We start from the raw sequence: 18,364 nt of genomic DNA, 5'->3' as shown, positions 1-18,364 counted from the left end.
ACCCTGCATCAATTCAGCCGTATAAAGGCTGCGACTGCACGGGTACTGTTTGGACAATAAAACCATTTATTATTATTATTATTATTATTATTATTATTATTATTATTATTATAACTCTGACCCTTACCTTGCACTGGAAGTCGCACAGATCTCGGTAGGTTCTGTTGACAGTAGTGAGAGTGCCGTCCGACCAGCTGACCTGGAAAATTTGAGAAGAGGCGTAAAATGCAAGTTCTAGGTGACACAACTTGATGTAAGATTTCTCAAGTGTCATGAGGACTATTCCAATACAAAGATTGGGGGAGGCAGCAATTTTAGATCCTTGGGCCACAGCAAGTACATTCCAAATCTAATGCGAGCGGGCGAAAAAAAAACAAGGTGGGCCGAAAAAAACAAGGTTCCTACATTTTAAAATTTTGACTCAATCATTGTACAAATGGTTTTGATTCAGTGGGAACATCACATATACACAGCCAGCATCACATATCACTGCATCAAAGTAAGAAACAAAACATTAAATCAGAGCCTTTCTTGTCTCCTCTCTTCATAGTTATCTGCCATTCACCATCAACAGATATCTTTGCCCATTTGCGGCATGGTGATCACTGTCAAAGAACAACAATTTATTGTTTTTTTTCCTCAAACATCAGGCATGAATTAATGCATGCACTGATATCATCCATAAAAATTACTTGCTGTGGCCTTAGCTGTGAGTATGAGTTGGGGGAGGGCAACTTGTAAAGGTGCGTATGCACCTGTTTTGCCCTCCCTTTCACTTTGTGAAAAATCAAAATAAAAAAATAAACAAGTTCTTACCTGCATGGTGTAGACACATCCTCGCTCACGTCCACCTGTCTTCTTGCAACCTTTGACCTCGATGGATCTGACGTAAACTGCGGAGGAAAAGAACAACTGTTAGTCTGGAAAATCTATTGTCTTCTTTCAATACAATATCAAGCAAAAAGTTTTGTGTATACATGTAAATGTACAGTATTCCTACTAGCAAACATGCAATTTTGTACAAAAAGTATGGGAGCATTCAAATATTATTGTAAAATTTGATTGAGTCATTTTCAACAGTAAATTTGGCCAACACTGCTAAAACACCAGCTAGGGTCAAGACATAAGAAAAATCTTGTTTTCACTACTTTTGATATGCTTATAAGTTATACAACAGACTTATGTATATTTAATTGTTACATGGTTGGACAACAATGAGCAGGTTTACAGTACAACTTTGCAGTTTTAAGGCCACACCAATTTAATTTGTTGGTTCTCTGATTTTTTCAGAAAAAATATGAAGCGACAAGGCGAAAAAAAAAAAATAAAAACAGGTCTAGGCATCCTAGCCTGGGTACCATCCTACTTGTATGCCGGGGCTCCCACACTCGCTTCCCTAACAAGTTGTTAGGGAAGCGAGTGTGGGAGCCCCGGCATACAATAGGATGGTACCCAGGCTATAGGCATCCTAATTATAGCCCCAAATGCTACAATACGAGCCATGAAGTCAACACAAAAGGATTCTGATTTTTTTGCAAATCAGAAAAAAACGAAAAGGCAAATCCAAGAACCAATAAATTAAATTGGTGTGGCCTAACCTTGTACATTGTCTTTTTTCTTTTACAAAAAAACCATTATCATTCCAACATCTATCACTTAGGCAAACATTTAATTAAATGAACATACTAGTGCAAGGTACTTGTTCATGACATTTCTTACAAAAGTTGGAATGTAACTTATAAAGCAAATGGATATTTTTAGCAGGTAAATTACACTGAAGGAATCCACACAATGTAGACTGGGGGAAATGTGTGCGATAAGGGTGAGAAAAATGTTGGACAATGCCAGCTGGAGCGATATGTGACTATACAGGCTTTCCATGGGTTCTAAGTTACTATCAAGACAATGACGCAAACAACTATGGTCTTTACGTCATAGCATTTTATCGCTAATACATAATAATGGTAAATATCATTCACTTATGATACTATTCGAATATTACGTATGAAGCAACGTTATCTTACCTGGGAGCTACAATAATTTTTCAATAACAATGCATAAATCTTTCATATATTAATACTTTCAGTGCCTTTTTTATCCTTTATTTGCAAGGAAAGTATGTAATATATAATGTGAGACTCTCTAAATCTACAAAAATAATTAGGGTAAAAATTAGCAATTTACTAGTACTTTTATTAGATGAAAGTAATCACCTAAGCCAGCTTACAGTATAACACGCCTATAAAGCTGAGTATCACTGTTCAAGCAATTTACCACCCATCGTTTTTTTACAAGCAATCTAATGAATACAGACAGCTGAATGGGTTCACCAAGCATGATACACATTTGTAGGTACATGTACATATATATATGGAAATGTAAATTTATGTAATACACTGTATATGACATACTGTATATGACATTAGAAAGGTAACATTTGCAAAGCAAATGCATAATGTTTACCTTCGCATATGGTCTACTCTGTTAATTCTTACTCAAATACATTCACATATATGGTCAGACAGGAGTATAAATCCTTCCTAATATAAAATTGCAACATTATGTAACCCAACACCAGTTACCATGGTGAGAGACGTCAACAAATCAGGTCATTGGCCAGGTCAGAGGTAAGTGTTTGGAATGGAAGAAGAACAAGAAACAGTGCAAAAACAATATGTTTTCCTTCAGTAAACATAAATATCAGATGCTGCACATATACCTGTCTCAAGAAATACACTGTAATTAAAGTAAAGCCCCTAGGGGTGGGTACCGGTCCAGGTGGACCGGTTCGGACCGCAAAAATTTTATCGGTCCGGTCCGAAAAACCGAAACGTCAGTGGACCGGTTTTTTGGACCGGAACAAAAATTTAAACTTGTAGTTACTGATGATCACTAGATACAAGAATCCTGCCAGGAAAATGAACATCTAGCCTCAAAATAGAAGAAATTTACCTTAGTTTCCGTATCTCTCATTCTGCAACAATACTCTCCATATTTTCATTACCAATAGTCATCTAGAAATCATAAAAGAGAACTTTACAGGTTGCGTTTGCTTCGGATCGATCAAGCCGAAAATCACTGGCACATGGTCAGACTGTGCCGCACATAAATTTTCACTCGAAATGAGAAATTAGTACCCAACAAAACGGACCATTTGGTTCCCAAGGCTGTATTACTCTTTTGTTCTTGTGGTCAACTTGTTTTCTTTGCTTGAATCGCGTAAAATACCAAGGAAAATACAAGGAAAGTTCGGGAATCGGCTCTGAACTGTGCCGAGCGGCGGCCATCTTGGATCCCCAAATTTGGACCTGCAATTTGGCCCAAACCGCTAGAGGGGGCGAATGCACAAAATCCTGCGATGTGATTGGTTGGGAAGTTTAATGTATTAATATATTCGGTTCTGAGGTTTTAGCCATAGCCATAGGACAAGAGGAGAAGCTTGATAATGTATAGAACGGATAAAATAGGGTAGAATAAAATTAAAACAGGATAAAATAAAATAAAAAATAAATTAAAAAAAGATAAATTTTAAAAAATTAACAAAAAATAAATAAAAAAATTTTGTAGTGGTTACTTATACATTAAGCATTTAGCAATGATCATTTAGCAAAAATTATTTGGTACTGATACTCCGGTGTCCAGAATCAGGTACAGGTACAGGTCCGGACCTGGACCTGATCCTCTGGACCTGGACCTGGACCTGGACCTGAAAGAGCCGAACAGGTACCCACCCCTACCCCATTTACATGTGGTCTAGTTACATATTGTTGGTCCTGTTCATAAGTAAGGATTCGGTGTTGAAAATCATCAATTTCAAATTTCCATATGCCCAGTTATCAAAATGTCACTGTCACTATCAAAAAGGCTTTTTGCCAACAATGTACAGACATCCCATCCTTTGATCTTGTTGGAAACTGCACCTCAATTATAACTAAGTTCAAAATTCTAATCCCCTCTCACTGTCACTGTTGATAGCTTGCAGACTCTGACCCAATTTACACGCAGGTAAAAACCTGATGGTATGAAAACTGCATACGCACACCAGCGTATGAAAAATGCATACGTCAAAATTTTTCCTTTGTATGAATCAGCCTGCTTCAATGTATGTCAAAAAGGTACGTACAGATCGTATGTTACCTCATTGAGGGCTGGCGTACGATCTAAACGTACATTCTTGACGAATGCAACTTGCTCGCGTGCGTACACAGTTTTCGTACCACGAGTGTAAATCAGGTCTCAGTAAAAACCCTAGGCCTGACCCTGAAATAACTGTTGATAAATCAGATTCCCTGCATTCCTATAGTACAAAACGTCTGGGGCACATTATGGAAAAGTTACAATTCCGCTTAGAGTGTTGATAGTTGGTAACTGTTAGCTATTCCACATACCTCCAGGCAGTGATACACCCTAACCTGTCCCAATATTTCACATATTAGGGCTTGAAATACTGGGTACCCAAAACTGGAGTTGTGCACCTAATTTTTTTCTTTGGGTGCACTGGTGCACCCAAATATTTTTGTAGGAATTTTTAACATTAGAAATGTATAATAGTATACCGGATATTCTTGGTCTCTAAGTATCAGAAAAATAATAAAATCTTTGTTGCAGTGCTTGTTTAAGATTTTGAAGTTAGCTCTCATTTTAGATTCAAGCTCAGAAGAAGAGCAGTAAGACCTGCAATTAGGTTTTGTTTCATAAAATTATGGTGCACCGAAAAAATTTTTTGTGCACCTAATTTTTTCAGGTTGGGTGCACCAGTGCACCTATTCCCAAAAATGGATTCTGAGCCCTGCATAAAATTATGTATTAATCCTAGTAGTAGTACGCCCTATGGGAGCGTACTACTATATCAAAGCTCACTGGTTTGCACATCAATAACACGTAATCACTGGTATAACCTTGGCTGCTGAAGGTTAAAGGAATTCTATAATGTATTTAATTACCTCTACACACATACTCTCATGCTTCTTTATCAATAGAAAATGAAGAAGTGTTGTTGATGAGAAAAATGTCTTATGATTACAAAGGACTTGAGAGGTTCACAAAGTCTTTGTCAAGAATACTACAGACAATGTGATCATCTCTATATTTACGTTGATAAAGGTTGGACATCCAGGTAATAAGATACACCAAAAAGCAGTTACTCAAGCAACTAGATATGATTTTGGAAACAGTCAGACATTTCAGCTAGTATCCACTAGCTTTCGTCTGTGACTGAGAGACCAGAGGAGAAATGCAGGTTTATAAGCACAAACTATTGATTGATATGCAAATAAGTGAAGACACATCTCTATATTATTACCTTCGCCAAGAAGGTTATGTTTTCAGTAGCGTTTGTCTGTGTGTGTGTGTGTGTGTGTGTTTGTGTGTGTGTGGTTTAGCAAGATAACTCGAGAAGCAGTAGATGGATTGGAATGAAACTTGGTAGGTGGGTAGGTCTTTCTGAGACCTAGAAATGATTAGATTTTGGGCCCCCTGGTGGCTTTCCTAGGTACTGCAGCTGAACTTCCGGTTTTGATATCTCATGTTCTGGACATGCTAGGGTCACGAATTTTGGTTGGTAGATAGCTCTTGGAGCAGGGAAGAAATGACATGAGTTTGGGTCCCCTAGCGCCCTGTTCTAGAACTGCAGGAGCATTTGTTGAAAAAAATTTGAAGGACGATAACTCAAGAACCGGTTGACGTATTGTTGTGATTTTTGGTATGTAGGTAGTTGAAGTGATGCTTGACATAATCAGATGACAATTATGCAAATCAGGAGCTAATTTGCATAATTAATGAGGAAATTCTATAAATCTGCTTTGTTCGATAATAGAACTATGAAACACTTGTGACATCTACTTGAGAACGAGAAAAACATCTGAGGGTATAGATTATGTAAATGAGGACCTAATTTGCATAATTAATGGCAAATTCTTATAATTCCATAGTTGTAACTGCTGCACCCCGAATTTCATACTTGCCACATTTGGAAGTTAAGTGAAGGTGAACATCAATAAACATAATTTATTCAAATCATGACCTCATTTGCATAATTTATGAGGAAGTGCTATAATAGCCTTTTTGTTATGATAAGGCTGTCATTGGGTGGAGAATATGATCAACTGATATAATCCATGCAAATGAGGCTCTTATTTACAAAATCAATGATTAAAATTTATAATTCGTCACCCGCAAGGGTTAACATCATTTGGCGAAGGTATGAGATCGTTGAACTCTTGTTTTGTTATGATTAAAACAACTGTGTCTGCTGAAAGGTCATTATAGGGAGCAATTTCTCTCGTCTCCTTTTAATCTGAAGCATTCTATTGGTGGCTTATTGTGTCAACTTTGGTGTCAAAAAGGTGAAAGGTTAGATGTATAGCATGCCTAGGTACACTTGTCATCTAAAAGAGTTCATTATTTTCTTGCACACTATTCTTTGGTAATATTTTTGTCAACACATTTTTTAAGCATCACAACATCATGTGTATTATGTCATTTTCAAGATCACCTACTCTCACTATACTAGTATGCTATCCCAATGGGACAAGCTATAAAATACCCTTCACTGTTTGTTCAACACTTTCCATTCACAACAAAATGTTTTAACTTCAGTTTATGACTATTGACAGTACACTCTAGCTAGTTTGCGATGCCACCACATACTAACACCCCTATTCATGGCAGTAGACCCTACCAGTAGGCCAGCAGTCACTAGCCTCCATAGCATGCCAAAAACTATGGGTTTTGGGGGTCTTCAGGGTCTTTTATGTGCTATTTTCTGATTGCATGTAGACAACATAGCCGGTCTGGTTGAATACCCGTTTTTTTAACTGGGCTAATCAGAAAACAGCCGAAGACCACCAAACCCCCAGTTCTATAAGCCTGCTACGGAGGCTAGGCAGACCCTACCAGTAGGCCAGTGGTCACAGTTGATTATTTGGCTTAACAACTAGGCATAAATCCTAGGTTATGGTGACCCTGTGACCCCACAGAGAGAAGGAGGAAAGAACCACAATCTTTAATCCCTTCCTTGTGGGTGAATGGTTGCTTTAATGGCAGTTAGCAACTGTGTGGGCTTCTTCACTCCCTCTGTCATTAAAGTGTAGAGATTGACCTTTACTTGTGGGTGGCTGTATCTTACTTTTCCAAAGCATTGGAGATGTAATATTCAATGTACAGAAACTAAAGCAAGAGACATCTCACATCACTGTGAGCTGGCACTTTCCATTTCCATTCAACTGCAGCCCCAAGTCAGACCCCTGAGGGGGGCCTGCTTGGGGGGGGTCCCGACAACGCTCTACGCTAAATTTTGAGAGCCGGCTACGTAATATGCTACAGTAGCGATTATGTTTTACAATAAATTCCAAGTGGCTACATTAGATGCATTACATGGGATTAAAACGCGAATTACGCTCTATGCAAAATGCACCAATTACACTCTACGTTAAGTTAGAGTGGTTCATCTACGCTCTACGTAGAATTAAAATGGCTGATTACGCTCTACGGAAAAGGGCATGCAGCCCCCCTGAGGTAGAGACTAGAGGGGGTTGATGATGAAATGACTTTGACACATCTACTTGGAGATGAGACCATTCCAGTTTTATCAGTTTCTCTCAGTAGGTATATACATGATTAAGCATTGACACTGAAAGAATGTTTTAGAATTAGATTGTTATTATAAGACTAATCTCCACCCTCAATACATCTGCTTGGAGATAAAAATCGTTCCAGTTTCATGTTGTTTTTTTCTCATTCCATATACCAAGCATTAATACAAACAGCCTGTTTTCTCTCGGCATTCCTACTGAGTTGTCGTTGGACTAATTTCCGCCTTCCTGGCATTTATAAAATCAAACTACTGTAGACAGTATCGTTATGTAACCGTTGGCAAGGGACCACTTTGGAATCTCTGCTTTATTCTCAAAGCTCGTCTATCAAGAGCTAGCAGAGAGGAGTTTTTAAAATACCAGGACAGGGCTCAAAATACTGGGTGCATGTTTGTTTGTTTGTTTGTTTGTTTATTTAGTAAGCTCCCATTAGTGATAATACATCACTATTCTGCCTGGAGTCCTTTACATACTAAAATACGTTAACTATTATTTACATACACGTTTAATTGCTATCAAGAAAACTTAGTGCACCCAAATTTGGAGCTGTGCACCCTATTTTTTTCTGTGGGTGCACCCAAATATTTTCTTAGGTTTAACGTATGTAAATACGTTTTGTTACATTTAAAAATGTATAGTAGTTACATCATACATGTATTCTTAACATCTGAGTGTCAGATTGTCAAAATAATACAATCATTGTTACTTTTCTTGAAATGAAACATAATTATAGCTTTTGCTGACATTCTACTTTAATTTTTAATCTTATATAGTGCACCTAAAATATTTTCTGTGCACCCAATTTTTTAGGTTGGGTGCACCAGTGCACCTATTCCCCAAAATGAATTTCGAGCCCTGACGAGAATATATGCGGTGGAATTACAGCACTGTTAAACTGACTTGACTTACTGACGTCAATCCTAGCGAAAAGGTCCCAACCCTTAATCTTATCACGTTACACACAGGCAATGTCTTTTTTCATGGCCGTGCAATAAAATACAGCTCGCTGAAAATCGATAGGTACGCAGATATTGTCCCGACAGTATTTTATGATTTAATTTAAGAAGGTGACATTAGCAAGAATGTTATTTGTGTTGGTAGTCAACACTAACATGTATACTTGCTTTGTTCTAAGTATCTAACACTGAAAAAAAATCTCATGACATTGTCCAGCTGCCTTATTGCAGCATTCATGAACATGTAGGTTTATTGTTATCAATATTACATTTACAATGACAGAAAGCCAGTTTAATAAATCAAGTAACATACATACACCAATTCTTCAGCCACAGAACTCCTGTTAAAAAAGGCATCCAGTGCAGTTTTTAGGGCTTGGAAACCCAATTTTTCAAAGCCAATATTCTAGCCATTTAATTTACATGTCATTCTGAGTTGAAACCACGCTGTCCCAATGTATATTGACCTTCATAGAGCAAAAATTCCCATAATTCTGATGGAAAATGGTTACTGGAAGGGCCCTTGGTGGATTTTTAGGGTACCTGCCATAAAATATAAGGACTCATTTTGGGACCTGTTTCTGCAGTTTTGAATACTCAAAGTAGGCATGTCAAACTTTCCCGCTCCGGCATTGGAACCCGGGGGCGCGCGAGGCAGTAAATATTTTTAAACGATCGTTAAAAATCAACCGTTTGTATTATGAAAATAAAAATCATTATCAACAATGTATATGATGTCAGCTATCGTGTCATTGTATTTTTAGTTGAAAATATGGATCACTAAAGGAGCTAAAAATCAGCAAAGTTGAAAATACAGCCGAAAATCAGCCCCGTTCGGACGCCGCGAAGGCGGCACGCTATTTTGAAGTCGCCGGGCGGAGACGTCTTCTTCTACTCAAAAGCCACAAACCGCTCGGGCTTTTAGAACTCTGGGAATGATTTGATGTGAAAGGGCAGAGTTCAGGGTTCACGACAGCGGTGGGACAAAGTTGCTACGTCATCGCTGGCGGGAGGTGCGATTCGAGAAGGGAAGCGTCCAAAAAGTATGTGAAAAATTTTGCTATTTTTCTTGAATTTAACAATTTTGTCCGCCCATAGCAACAAATATAAACACCTTGTGGTTATGTTGGTGTAGTTTTTGTTTCATTTGAGGCGAGTTTGAGCTGTGGGTTTAGCGAAACATTTTGTTAGTTTTTCCCGGCCGCCGGAAAAATGGTGCGTGCAATGCGCGCGGCCGTGAGGGGAGGGGGCGTGAGATCGCGAACGTTGTCGGTTTAATTCAACCTATAAACATAAATTCCGCTGCTCTTTAGTAATATATTTTAAGCGTAAGTGTGTTACACTTTTAATTTACGACAATGTTGGACGAAAAAAAAAGCCGGATCGGATCATGAGATTGTCATAAAGTGTTATATTCAATCTTATGATTTGTCCATCGTGATCAATGTTTACCCGGCCCAGCCCCTGATGTAGATATTTTTTTTCTTTACTGATCCAGCTTTGAAGAAAAAATATAAAAAAATAGTGAGGTTACTAGATTTGGCTTTGGTATCTGACATCAGAAACCAGAAATTTGATATTGCCACTTGGTTGATTTCATTTTTTTTAATCTTAATTCAACAAAGAAAAGTAAATCATCCTGAACATTTTGAATGGCTATTGTTGTTGTTGTTGAATCTATTACTCCGCTCACTCTTGTTAGAAGATGGTCCCATGTGATTGTCTTCTTCCTCCTGTGCATTCTCTCTTCCCAGTGTACCCATCTCTTGTTGCTTTTTTCCAATTGGTCGGCTTCATGTTCAGTGGAGGTTTCCTCTTCCTCTTCTGTTCGTTTTCTGTTTTATGTTTTCTTATTCGTTTCCTTAGTTTTCTGTTTTCTTTTTCCATTGGCTATTTATATATGGTTGTACATGTATATGGAAGTACACAAAGAGACTAGATACTAATTCTACCCATATTTTATTTTAGTGGATGAAGAAGAGACAAATGCAGGAGAGCTGTGCAGAAATGCAGGATTGAGTCTTACTGCACATGAAACTGGCAGCTGTCAAGTTGAGCATGACAGATTCACAAACGGGCCAGTATTGGAGTTGTTTAACTTTGTCAACAAGACTGGACTCAGAGAAGACATGAGAGTGAAGTGGATAAAAATGTGGATAAAGATTGTAAAGATACCATTTTATCTTTTTCAAGTAAATTTAGCTGTAATTGTAACATCCATAAATACATGCACTAAAGTAGTTAGTGTGAAAATGCAATTTAAAAGACTAATAAGTATATTGTAAAAGGCTAATTAGCATATTGTTAATTGAAATAATTGTTAGTTAATTAGGAAATGAATATTGAATATTAGTTTGAATATTACAGTTTGCTCATATGTCAACAGGTTACTATGACATTTTTATTATATGAAAAAAAGTGACATGTATCCTGATATGTGTATAAATGTTGGTAATTAGGCTCATTTGCATATTTTGGTATTTAATCATCCTCATTAAAATGCTTTGTTTACTTATAAAGGGAAGTTAGAACCACAAAAATACCTTGTTAGTATAGAGCTCTGTTCACAATTTTGTATCTTACCTGGGAACCTCGTTACCCGTAAAAATGAGGTAATTATGTAATTATGTAATCATTAGCCTAATTAGGAAAAAATGTATAAACTTTTGTATGTAAAAACATGAAATTAAAGATCTTTATGGCAAACTGTTTGATCCTAAGATGCTGAAAATTTGAAGATTGTAGCATGAAAAGTTTAAGAGTTACAATAAAATGTATGTCAAATATTGTTGATTTATGGTCTCTTTTGGTGCCATGACTAATTAGCCTATTCCCATAGGACCAATAGTTAAGCATCTTCCAATGAAAACGTCAAAATCGTCAACTTTAAAAAATTCTAAAAAATCTCAACTTTGTCCAATTTTTATGCGAAAGGAAGCATTTCGACCGGAAAAATCTACTCTATAACATGGAATTATTTTTAATAATCCTTGGCGCCCCCCTATTTTTAGTGTGACATCCCTACTCAAAGTATGAAATACTGATTGAAATGTGCTAATGTGAAGCAGTACAATTATGACTCAATATCATCAAGATTACCTTATTCAGAATATTTCCAGTTTTGCTGCTTTGAAATCGCATAGGATGCCTTAACAGTAAATGCCATGTTGGTTGCAGTAGGAAGATGAGATTTGGCCGATATTACTGCCACCTAGGGGCAGGAGTTCATCAACTGCAGGCCCAGCCATGCGGTCACATGTTCCCCAGGTCATACATTCTACTGTCACATTCCACTTCCACTGTCACATATCTCCCAGGGTCGCTCTCAAGCTACCAAAAGTGCCGCTACGTGTGTTGTGTTGGCAGGGACGTGTTTACAGAACGGACGATGATGCCACGTCAATTTTATTTGTTGCTTCCCAGATACATTTATATGTACCAAAGAACTGTACTGTGCTCTTAGTCTTAGAAAATTAACTTGAAGCTAGGCCATACCAATTTAATTTGTTGGTTCTCGGATTCGCCTCTTTAATTTTTTCCTGATTTGGAAAAAAAAAAGATTCTGTTTCAGAATCAACTCAAAAATGCTCATATTTTGCTCCCAACAGTTGAGGAAAGTCCTTTTCTTCCTAGTTGTTACAGTTTTTTTTCCATCTATCAATGCAGTGGTTTGATTAGAAGTTCAAACTTCATTGTTTTAATATTAACCCAGCCCTTTATGTTGACTTCAAGGTTTCTATCGTAGCATTTGGGGCTATAATAGGATGCCTAGACCCGTTTTTATTTGTATTTTTTTCGCTCTGTCGCTTCATATTTTTTCTGAAAAAATCTGAGAACCAACAAATTAAATTGGTGAAGCCTGAAGAACCTTTCGTTCCTCTGTTTTCTTCTTGACTGCTGATAAAACATTTATTCCAAATGTCTGAAAACCCAGGTTATATATTGGTGGGGCATGGGGGTCATACCAATATATAGTGTACTACTATGTACAATGTTACGTGTAGGTCATCATGGACCATAACAAATCCATTTCAATATACCAAACTGTTATAATAACCTTGATATATACACACTATACAGAATCAAATAATAAACTGGGCCATATGAATAATCCATTCTTATATATAGTTCATAAGATGAATGATTGTTTACATCAGTCCCCTTGAGTACTGTATATGTACCAAAATACACAACAAGCACTTGTAAACAGTGACTGCACATACACATGTTTTTTTTTTCTCCAAATCTAAAAAATTACATCACTTCATAAATTTCTCTTTAATTCCTCGTTCTGGAAGCTAAGTAAAAATCTGGGGCGAACACAGTTGGTGATTTGTCTCTATCTGGTATCCATTTAAGTTTCATCCCAGATATGGGCGACTAGGCCAGCCCAGTCAGACCATGCCATGACCCCAGGTCAAGCCATCTACATGATAAATAGCCCGCCCTTCCCTGTGTTTCTTCTATATTTGCCTGCCAAGGGCAAAGCAAAAAGGATTCTTCTGGCAAATTACACTTGAACATTGAATCGAATGCCAGGGATCTAATCCCAGGTGTTCACTCTGCATCATATTAAGTATTACATGTACATGTACTCTTAAGGCCATGCCAATTTAATTTGTTGTTTCTCAGATTTTTTCAGAAAACATATGAAGCGACAGGGCGAAATAAAAACAAACAAAAAAAAACAGGCCAATTACACTTGAACATTGAATCAAATTCCAGGGATTTAATCCCAGGTGTTCACTCTGCATCATATTACTATTAGGTATTAGGCCACACCAATTTAATTTGTTGCTTCTCGGATTTTTTTCAGAAAAAATATGAAGTGACAGGGCAAAATAAAAAAATAAAAAAACAGGCCAAGGCACCCTGTGATAGCCGGAAATGGTACAATATGAGCTATGAAGTCAACATACCAGGCTGGTTTATGATTAAAACAATAGATTTTAAACTTTAAATGAAACAAAGTTGCATTCTTACATTGAAAAACTTTTGACAACTAGGAAGAAGAGCACTTTCTTTGACCGTTCGAGGGAAAATATGTCTTTTATTGTGCATTTTGCAGTTGATTTAGAACCTTTAAAAAATTTTCTTTTTTTTTTGCAAATCAGAAAAAAATGGACAAGGCCAATCTGAGAAACAACAAATTAAATTGGTGTGGCCTTAGTTTCAAAATTCCATAAGCGATCCCATTTTCAAATGCACGTGTCTTAATTGGTACTGTTGGTGCGCTGTGCATGGCAATGTACATGTATGTAGTAGGTCAGCTACGTTCTTGCTCAAGTTCTATAGGATTATAGCCACGTAGAGCCCAGGGAGATTGATTTTTGTGCCTACCTCATTTTCCACTGACTGACTATTGTTTTGGTTGGGCTCTCTCATGCATGGCAACAGGCAGGCTATCGTATTAGCAACAGGCCACATTAGACTAGTCTTCTGTACAGTTGCCAAAAACTGGTGCTCCTCTAACAAGAGCAAAGGAATATATATTGCCTAAAGTATACCCAATAGACAAGGCTTGAAATACTGTGTGCATATTGGAAATATTGGAACTATGCACCTAATATTGTTGACTGTAAGTCCACAGGTGCACCTAGATAATTTGTAATTACATAACTACATATTGATAGATTACATAATTATGTAAAGGTACTATGGTACACTAAGGTACGAAAGGGTGAAGGTAGTTTCATGGCCTTTTCGAGGCTTGTGGCACTCAACTAGCAGTATAGCCTTTTATACCAATGTTAAATTGGGTTACCCAACTGCTGCCATTCTACTGTGTAACTGTTTCTACATGTATGTACATTGTATGTCTGTTTCACAAAGGGAAGAATCAATACATCGTACATTGGTAGAGACATTTATGGTTAACAGGCACGGCCTAAAACCCTAGGCTACCCCTGGCCAAACTGAATTGTGTTTGTATGAAGGTCTGTTCTCTTGGTAAGGCCACAGCAAGTAAATTCTATGGATGACATCAGGGTGCGCATTAATTTTCGCCTGATTTTGGAAAAAAAAGAAAAATTTTGTTGCTTTCTGACAGTGGTCACCATGACAAAAATAGGCAAAGATGTCTGTTGCGATGCCGGAAGGTGGATGGCAGATACAACTATAAAGAGAGAAGAAAAGGCTCTGATTTAATGTTTTATTTCTTACTTTGATGCAGTGATATGTGATGTTGGCTGTGTATATGTGATATTCCCACTGAATTAAATCCATTTGTACAATGATTGAGTGAAAATTTGAAAATACGTAGGAACCTTGTTTTTTTCTGCCCACCTTTTTTTTGCCCGCTCGCATTAGATTTGGAGTCTGCGGAGGATGTCATCCATAAAATTTACTTGCTGTGGCCTAAAGGGCAATTCCACCTGGTCTATTGCAGGACTCATTGTTAAAATGCCAGGCCAGGTAGCTGTAGCTTCAAGAATAAATGCAGCAAGGTGCTCTTTTGCACATTTTAATGTTTTAATAATATTCTTCAATCTCTTTATAGCCTTACAAACACAAGCAATGAGGTATTCCCACACCTGTGACAGTTATCTGCCAATTCTATATCAATCAATAACTTCAAACAATACAACTGATTTGCAGTGTAGATAAGGCATATATCTGGAATAGATTATGTTTGTTGTCAAAATATATAATCTTTCCAGTTTGTTGACTTTCCATTTCATGTATCTTTATATGTAAACTTGAGATGGAATTTTACAAGTGGTAAAAAATTCCAGGCACATTTATAAGATCCATGGCATATAAAATAAATACCAGAATATTTCTTTCTTTTACAGTTTTGCATCAATTTCTAATGGACTTTCCACACAATATTCTTTCACCATCATTTTAACACAAGCAGGATGCATCTCAGTCTCGTGTCGTATATTAATTTCAATTGAATTATTGACTTACTATTCAAAAACACACACAAACATCTAACTAGAAAGGTAACATTTGCAAAGTAAATGTTTACATTTGTATATGGTCTTCTCTGTAACTTCTTACTCAAACACATTCATATATATGGTCAGACAGGTGTCTAAATCCCTCCTGCTATGAAATTGCAACATGATGTAACCCAACACTAGATACCATGGTAACAGACAGTCTGGTTCAGGTCATTGACCTTTTTGGTTTGGAGATGAAGAAGAAGAGGAAACGTAGCAAAAACAATATGTTTCGGTAAACATAATTCACACACGCATGCACACACGTGCGCACACGCATGCACACACACACACACACACACACACACTACATACATACATTCAAACAAACAAACAAACACACACACAGACAAATGCCAGTACAACATAACCTCTTAACCCCTGCATCCTTCTGTCCACCACAAGTGCATGACCTTCCTGACAGGAGGCTATTTAGGGGAATCTCCTGTTCCTTTGACACCACCATGACCCATGAAGCAGGGTGGGGAGCTTCCTTATCAAACGCATCTGTCTTACCCATATATGACAAAACTAGCAAGGCTCCTGAGAAGCTAGCCTCTACGACTACCAGGCTCCGCGGATTGCTGGAAAAATAGTAGAAATTGGCCAAAATAAAGGGATAGTATACCAGAGAAGATCCCGGGCCATATAGAAGATCCAATTTGCGACCCATGCTATTTTTCTAGCGATCTGCGGTGCCTGGTAGAGGCTAATAATAAGAGCATGTCTCAAGAGTTGTGGGTTTCAGTGAAGATCCACAAAAATCCAACAAAAGTAACATTTTTCAGGGATGACACAATAATATCAATACATAACCTACTTTACAAAAATAGATTTGGAAATGAAAACAGCTGCTCCATTTATAATTGGAGCCATATCCTACTCCCTCCTTCGTTTTTCGAAACCTATATTAGGCCACACCAATTTAAGTTGTTGGTTCTCGGATTAGCCTCTTCATTTTTTTCAAATCTAAAAAAAATAAAAGATTATGGTTCTGAATCAACTAAAAAAAATGCTCATATTTTGCCCCCAGCAGTTGAGGGAAGTCCTTTTCTTCCTAGTTGTTACAGTTTTTCCATCTATCAATGCAGTGGTTAGATTACAAGTTCAAAATTCATTAGCCCAGCCTTTTGTGTTGACTTCATGGCTCGTATCATAGCATTTTGGGCTATTATAGGATGCCTAGACCTGTTTTTTTTGTCGCTTCATATTTTTCAGAAAAAATCTGAGAACCAACAAATCAAATTGGTGTGGCCTTAAATATATCAACATTTACATAAGATGGTTTGACCATTAACGATTAAGACTACTTGTATAAGTACATGTAGAAGCCCTTGTGTCATGATTATAATGCATTATTTCCTGAATTGGAGGAAAAACACCTTGAAACAGACATAAACTAGTACTTAACACCCTTGACAAACAATAACAAAGGTTTGTAGGGGTCGGTATATTGTACCCCTTTGAAGTGTTCTCTGGGTGGTCGTATGAAAGCGATCTTGTCCAGACAATAGGAACATGTACTGTATGGGATTTGGTACACAGAACAGAGCTCGAGTCTGACTACTCTCAAAGCAGAGGTTTGGGTTTTGGTTTATTTTTGGCATTTTTTAAAAACTTTTTTATTGGGGTTTGTTTTTTGCACTGGAATTTTTCTTTCACCCAACCCAACCCACTGTTCTTTCACCCAACTTGGGTTGGGTCAAAGAAAAATTCCAAACCCTGATAAAAAAGTAAAAAAACAAGGCCAAAATCAACCCAAACCTCTGCTTGGAGAGTAAAGCCTGACTTGACAAACCTGTAAGGGATTAAAGCTTCACCACGTTCCCCACAACTGTTCATTTATCGGGGCTCAAAATCCCACCTGTATATGCAGGTTAGTGCAGGTAAAATTGGAGCTGTGCAGGCATTTCTGATGTCTACCTGTACCTAACCTGCACTGGTCCATGTACTGGGTATATGCAGGTTAGTGCAGATAAAATTGGAGCCGATTTATTGTTGGGGATATAAGGTCCACACTAGCCAAGAGGGAAATCACTTGCAGGGAATTGTCCTGGGAGTCTGGGGTTAATTTTACTACCTGTCTGGCTGTATGCAATCAGGATGAAATGGTCCAATCATCCAAAACACACCAACAAATAAACAAATCGAAACCGTATCTCTTTTTAGACACAAATCAATAAATCAGACTTTTGCAAGCTAACGGTAGTATGGCATTGCATGATGAGACAATACTTGTATTTTTTGTGGTTACAGCTTACTTCCTTGCTATCACGAAGAAGAAAACATATTCCTTGATACACTAATACACAGACGACTCCAAATTTCTAAATTTGCATGTTTGCAGAGTCAAAGAAAGAAAAACATTACTGCTATTAGTACATGTACAGTACCTTAGGCCATACCAATTTAATTTTTTGGTTCTCGGATTTTTTCAGAAAAAATATGAAGTGACAGGGCGAAAAAAATAGAAATAAAAACAGGTCTAGGCATCCTATTATAGCCCCAAATGCTACGAAAGGAGCCATGAAGTCAACACAAATTTAGGCTGGGCTGATATTCAAACAATGAATTTTGAACTTATAATCAAACCACTACATTTGATAGATGCAGAAACTGGAACAACTAAGAAAAAAAGGACGACTTTCCTCAACTGTTGGAGGCAAAATATGAGCATATTTGAGTGGATTGTGGAACCAGAATCTTTTTTTTTTTGCAAATCAGAAAAAAATGAAGAGGTGAATCCGAGAACCAACAAATTAAATTGGTGTGGCCTTAATGTTCTCTACTGGGAAGTGCCAATATATATCTGACACACATAAAGTTTAACAATACTGTTCTACTGTCTATGTCCTATAATGAATATGGG

The 18,364-nt window shown here is 37.4% G+C and overlaps 1 protein-coding gene across 1 annotated transcript in view; it reads right to left on the bottom strand.

Moving 5' to 3' along the window:
• LOC109473789 (zinc finger CCHC domain-containing protein 2-like) overlaps window positions 1-18,364 on the bottom strand; it is a 45,500-nt gene that overhangs the window by 19,704 nt on the left and 7,432 nt on the right. Inside the window, exons 3-4 of the mRNA XM_019773848.1 lie at window positions 817-893; window positions 128-199 (exon numbers count right to left, since the gene is read on the bottom strand). Coding sequence (XP_019629407.1) covers window positions 128-199; window positions 817-893 — 149 coding nt within the window. The remainder of the gene's footprint in view (window positions 1-127; window positions 200-816; window positions 894-18,364) is intronic.

Source organism: Branchiostoma belcheri, unplaced genomic scaffold (assembly GCF_001625305.1).
Source record: "Branchiostoma belcheri isolate BF01 breed outbred unplaced genomic scaffold, Haploidv18h27 scaffold3, whole genome shotgun sequence".
Classification (NCBI taxonomy): Eukaryota; Metazoa; Chordata; class Leptocardii; order Amphioxiformes; family Branchiostomatidae; genus Branchiostoma; species Branchiostoma belcheri.
This window is presented reverse-complemented; position numbering and strand designations above follow the sequence as displayed.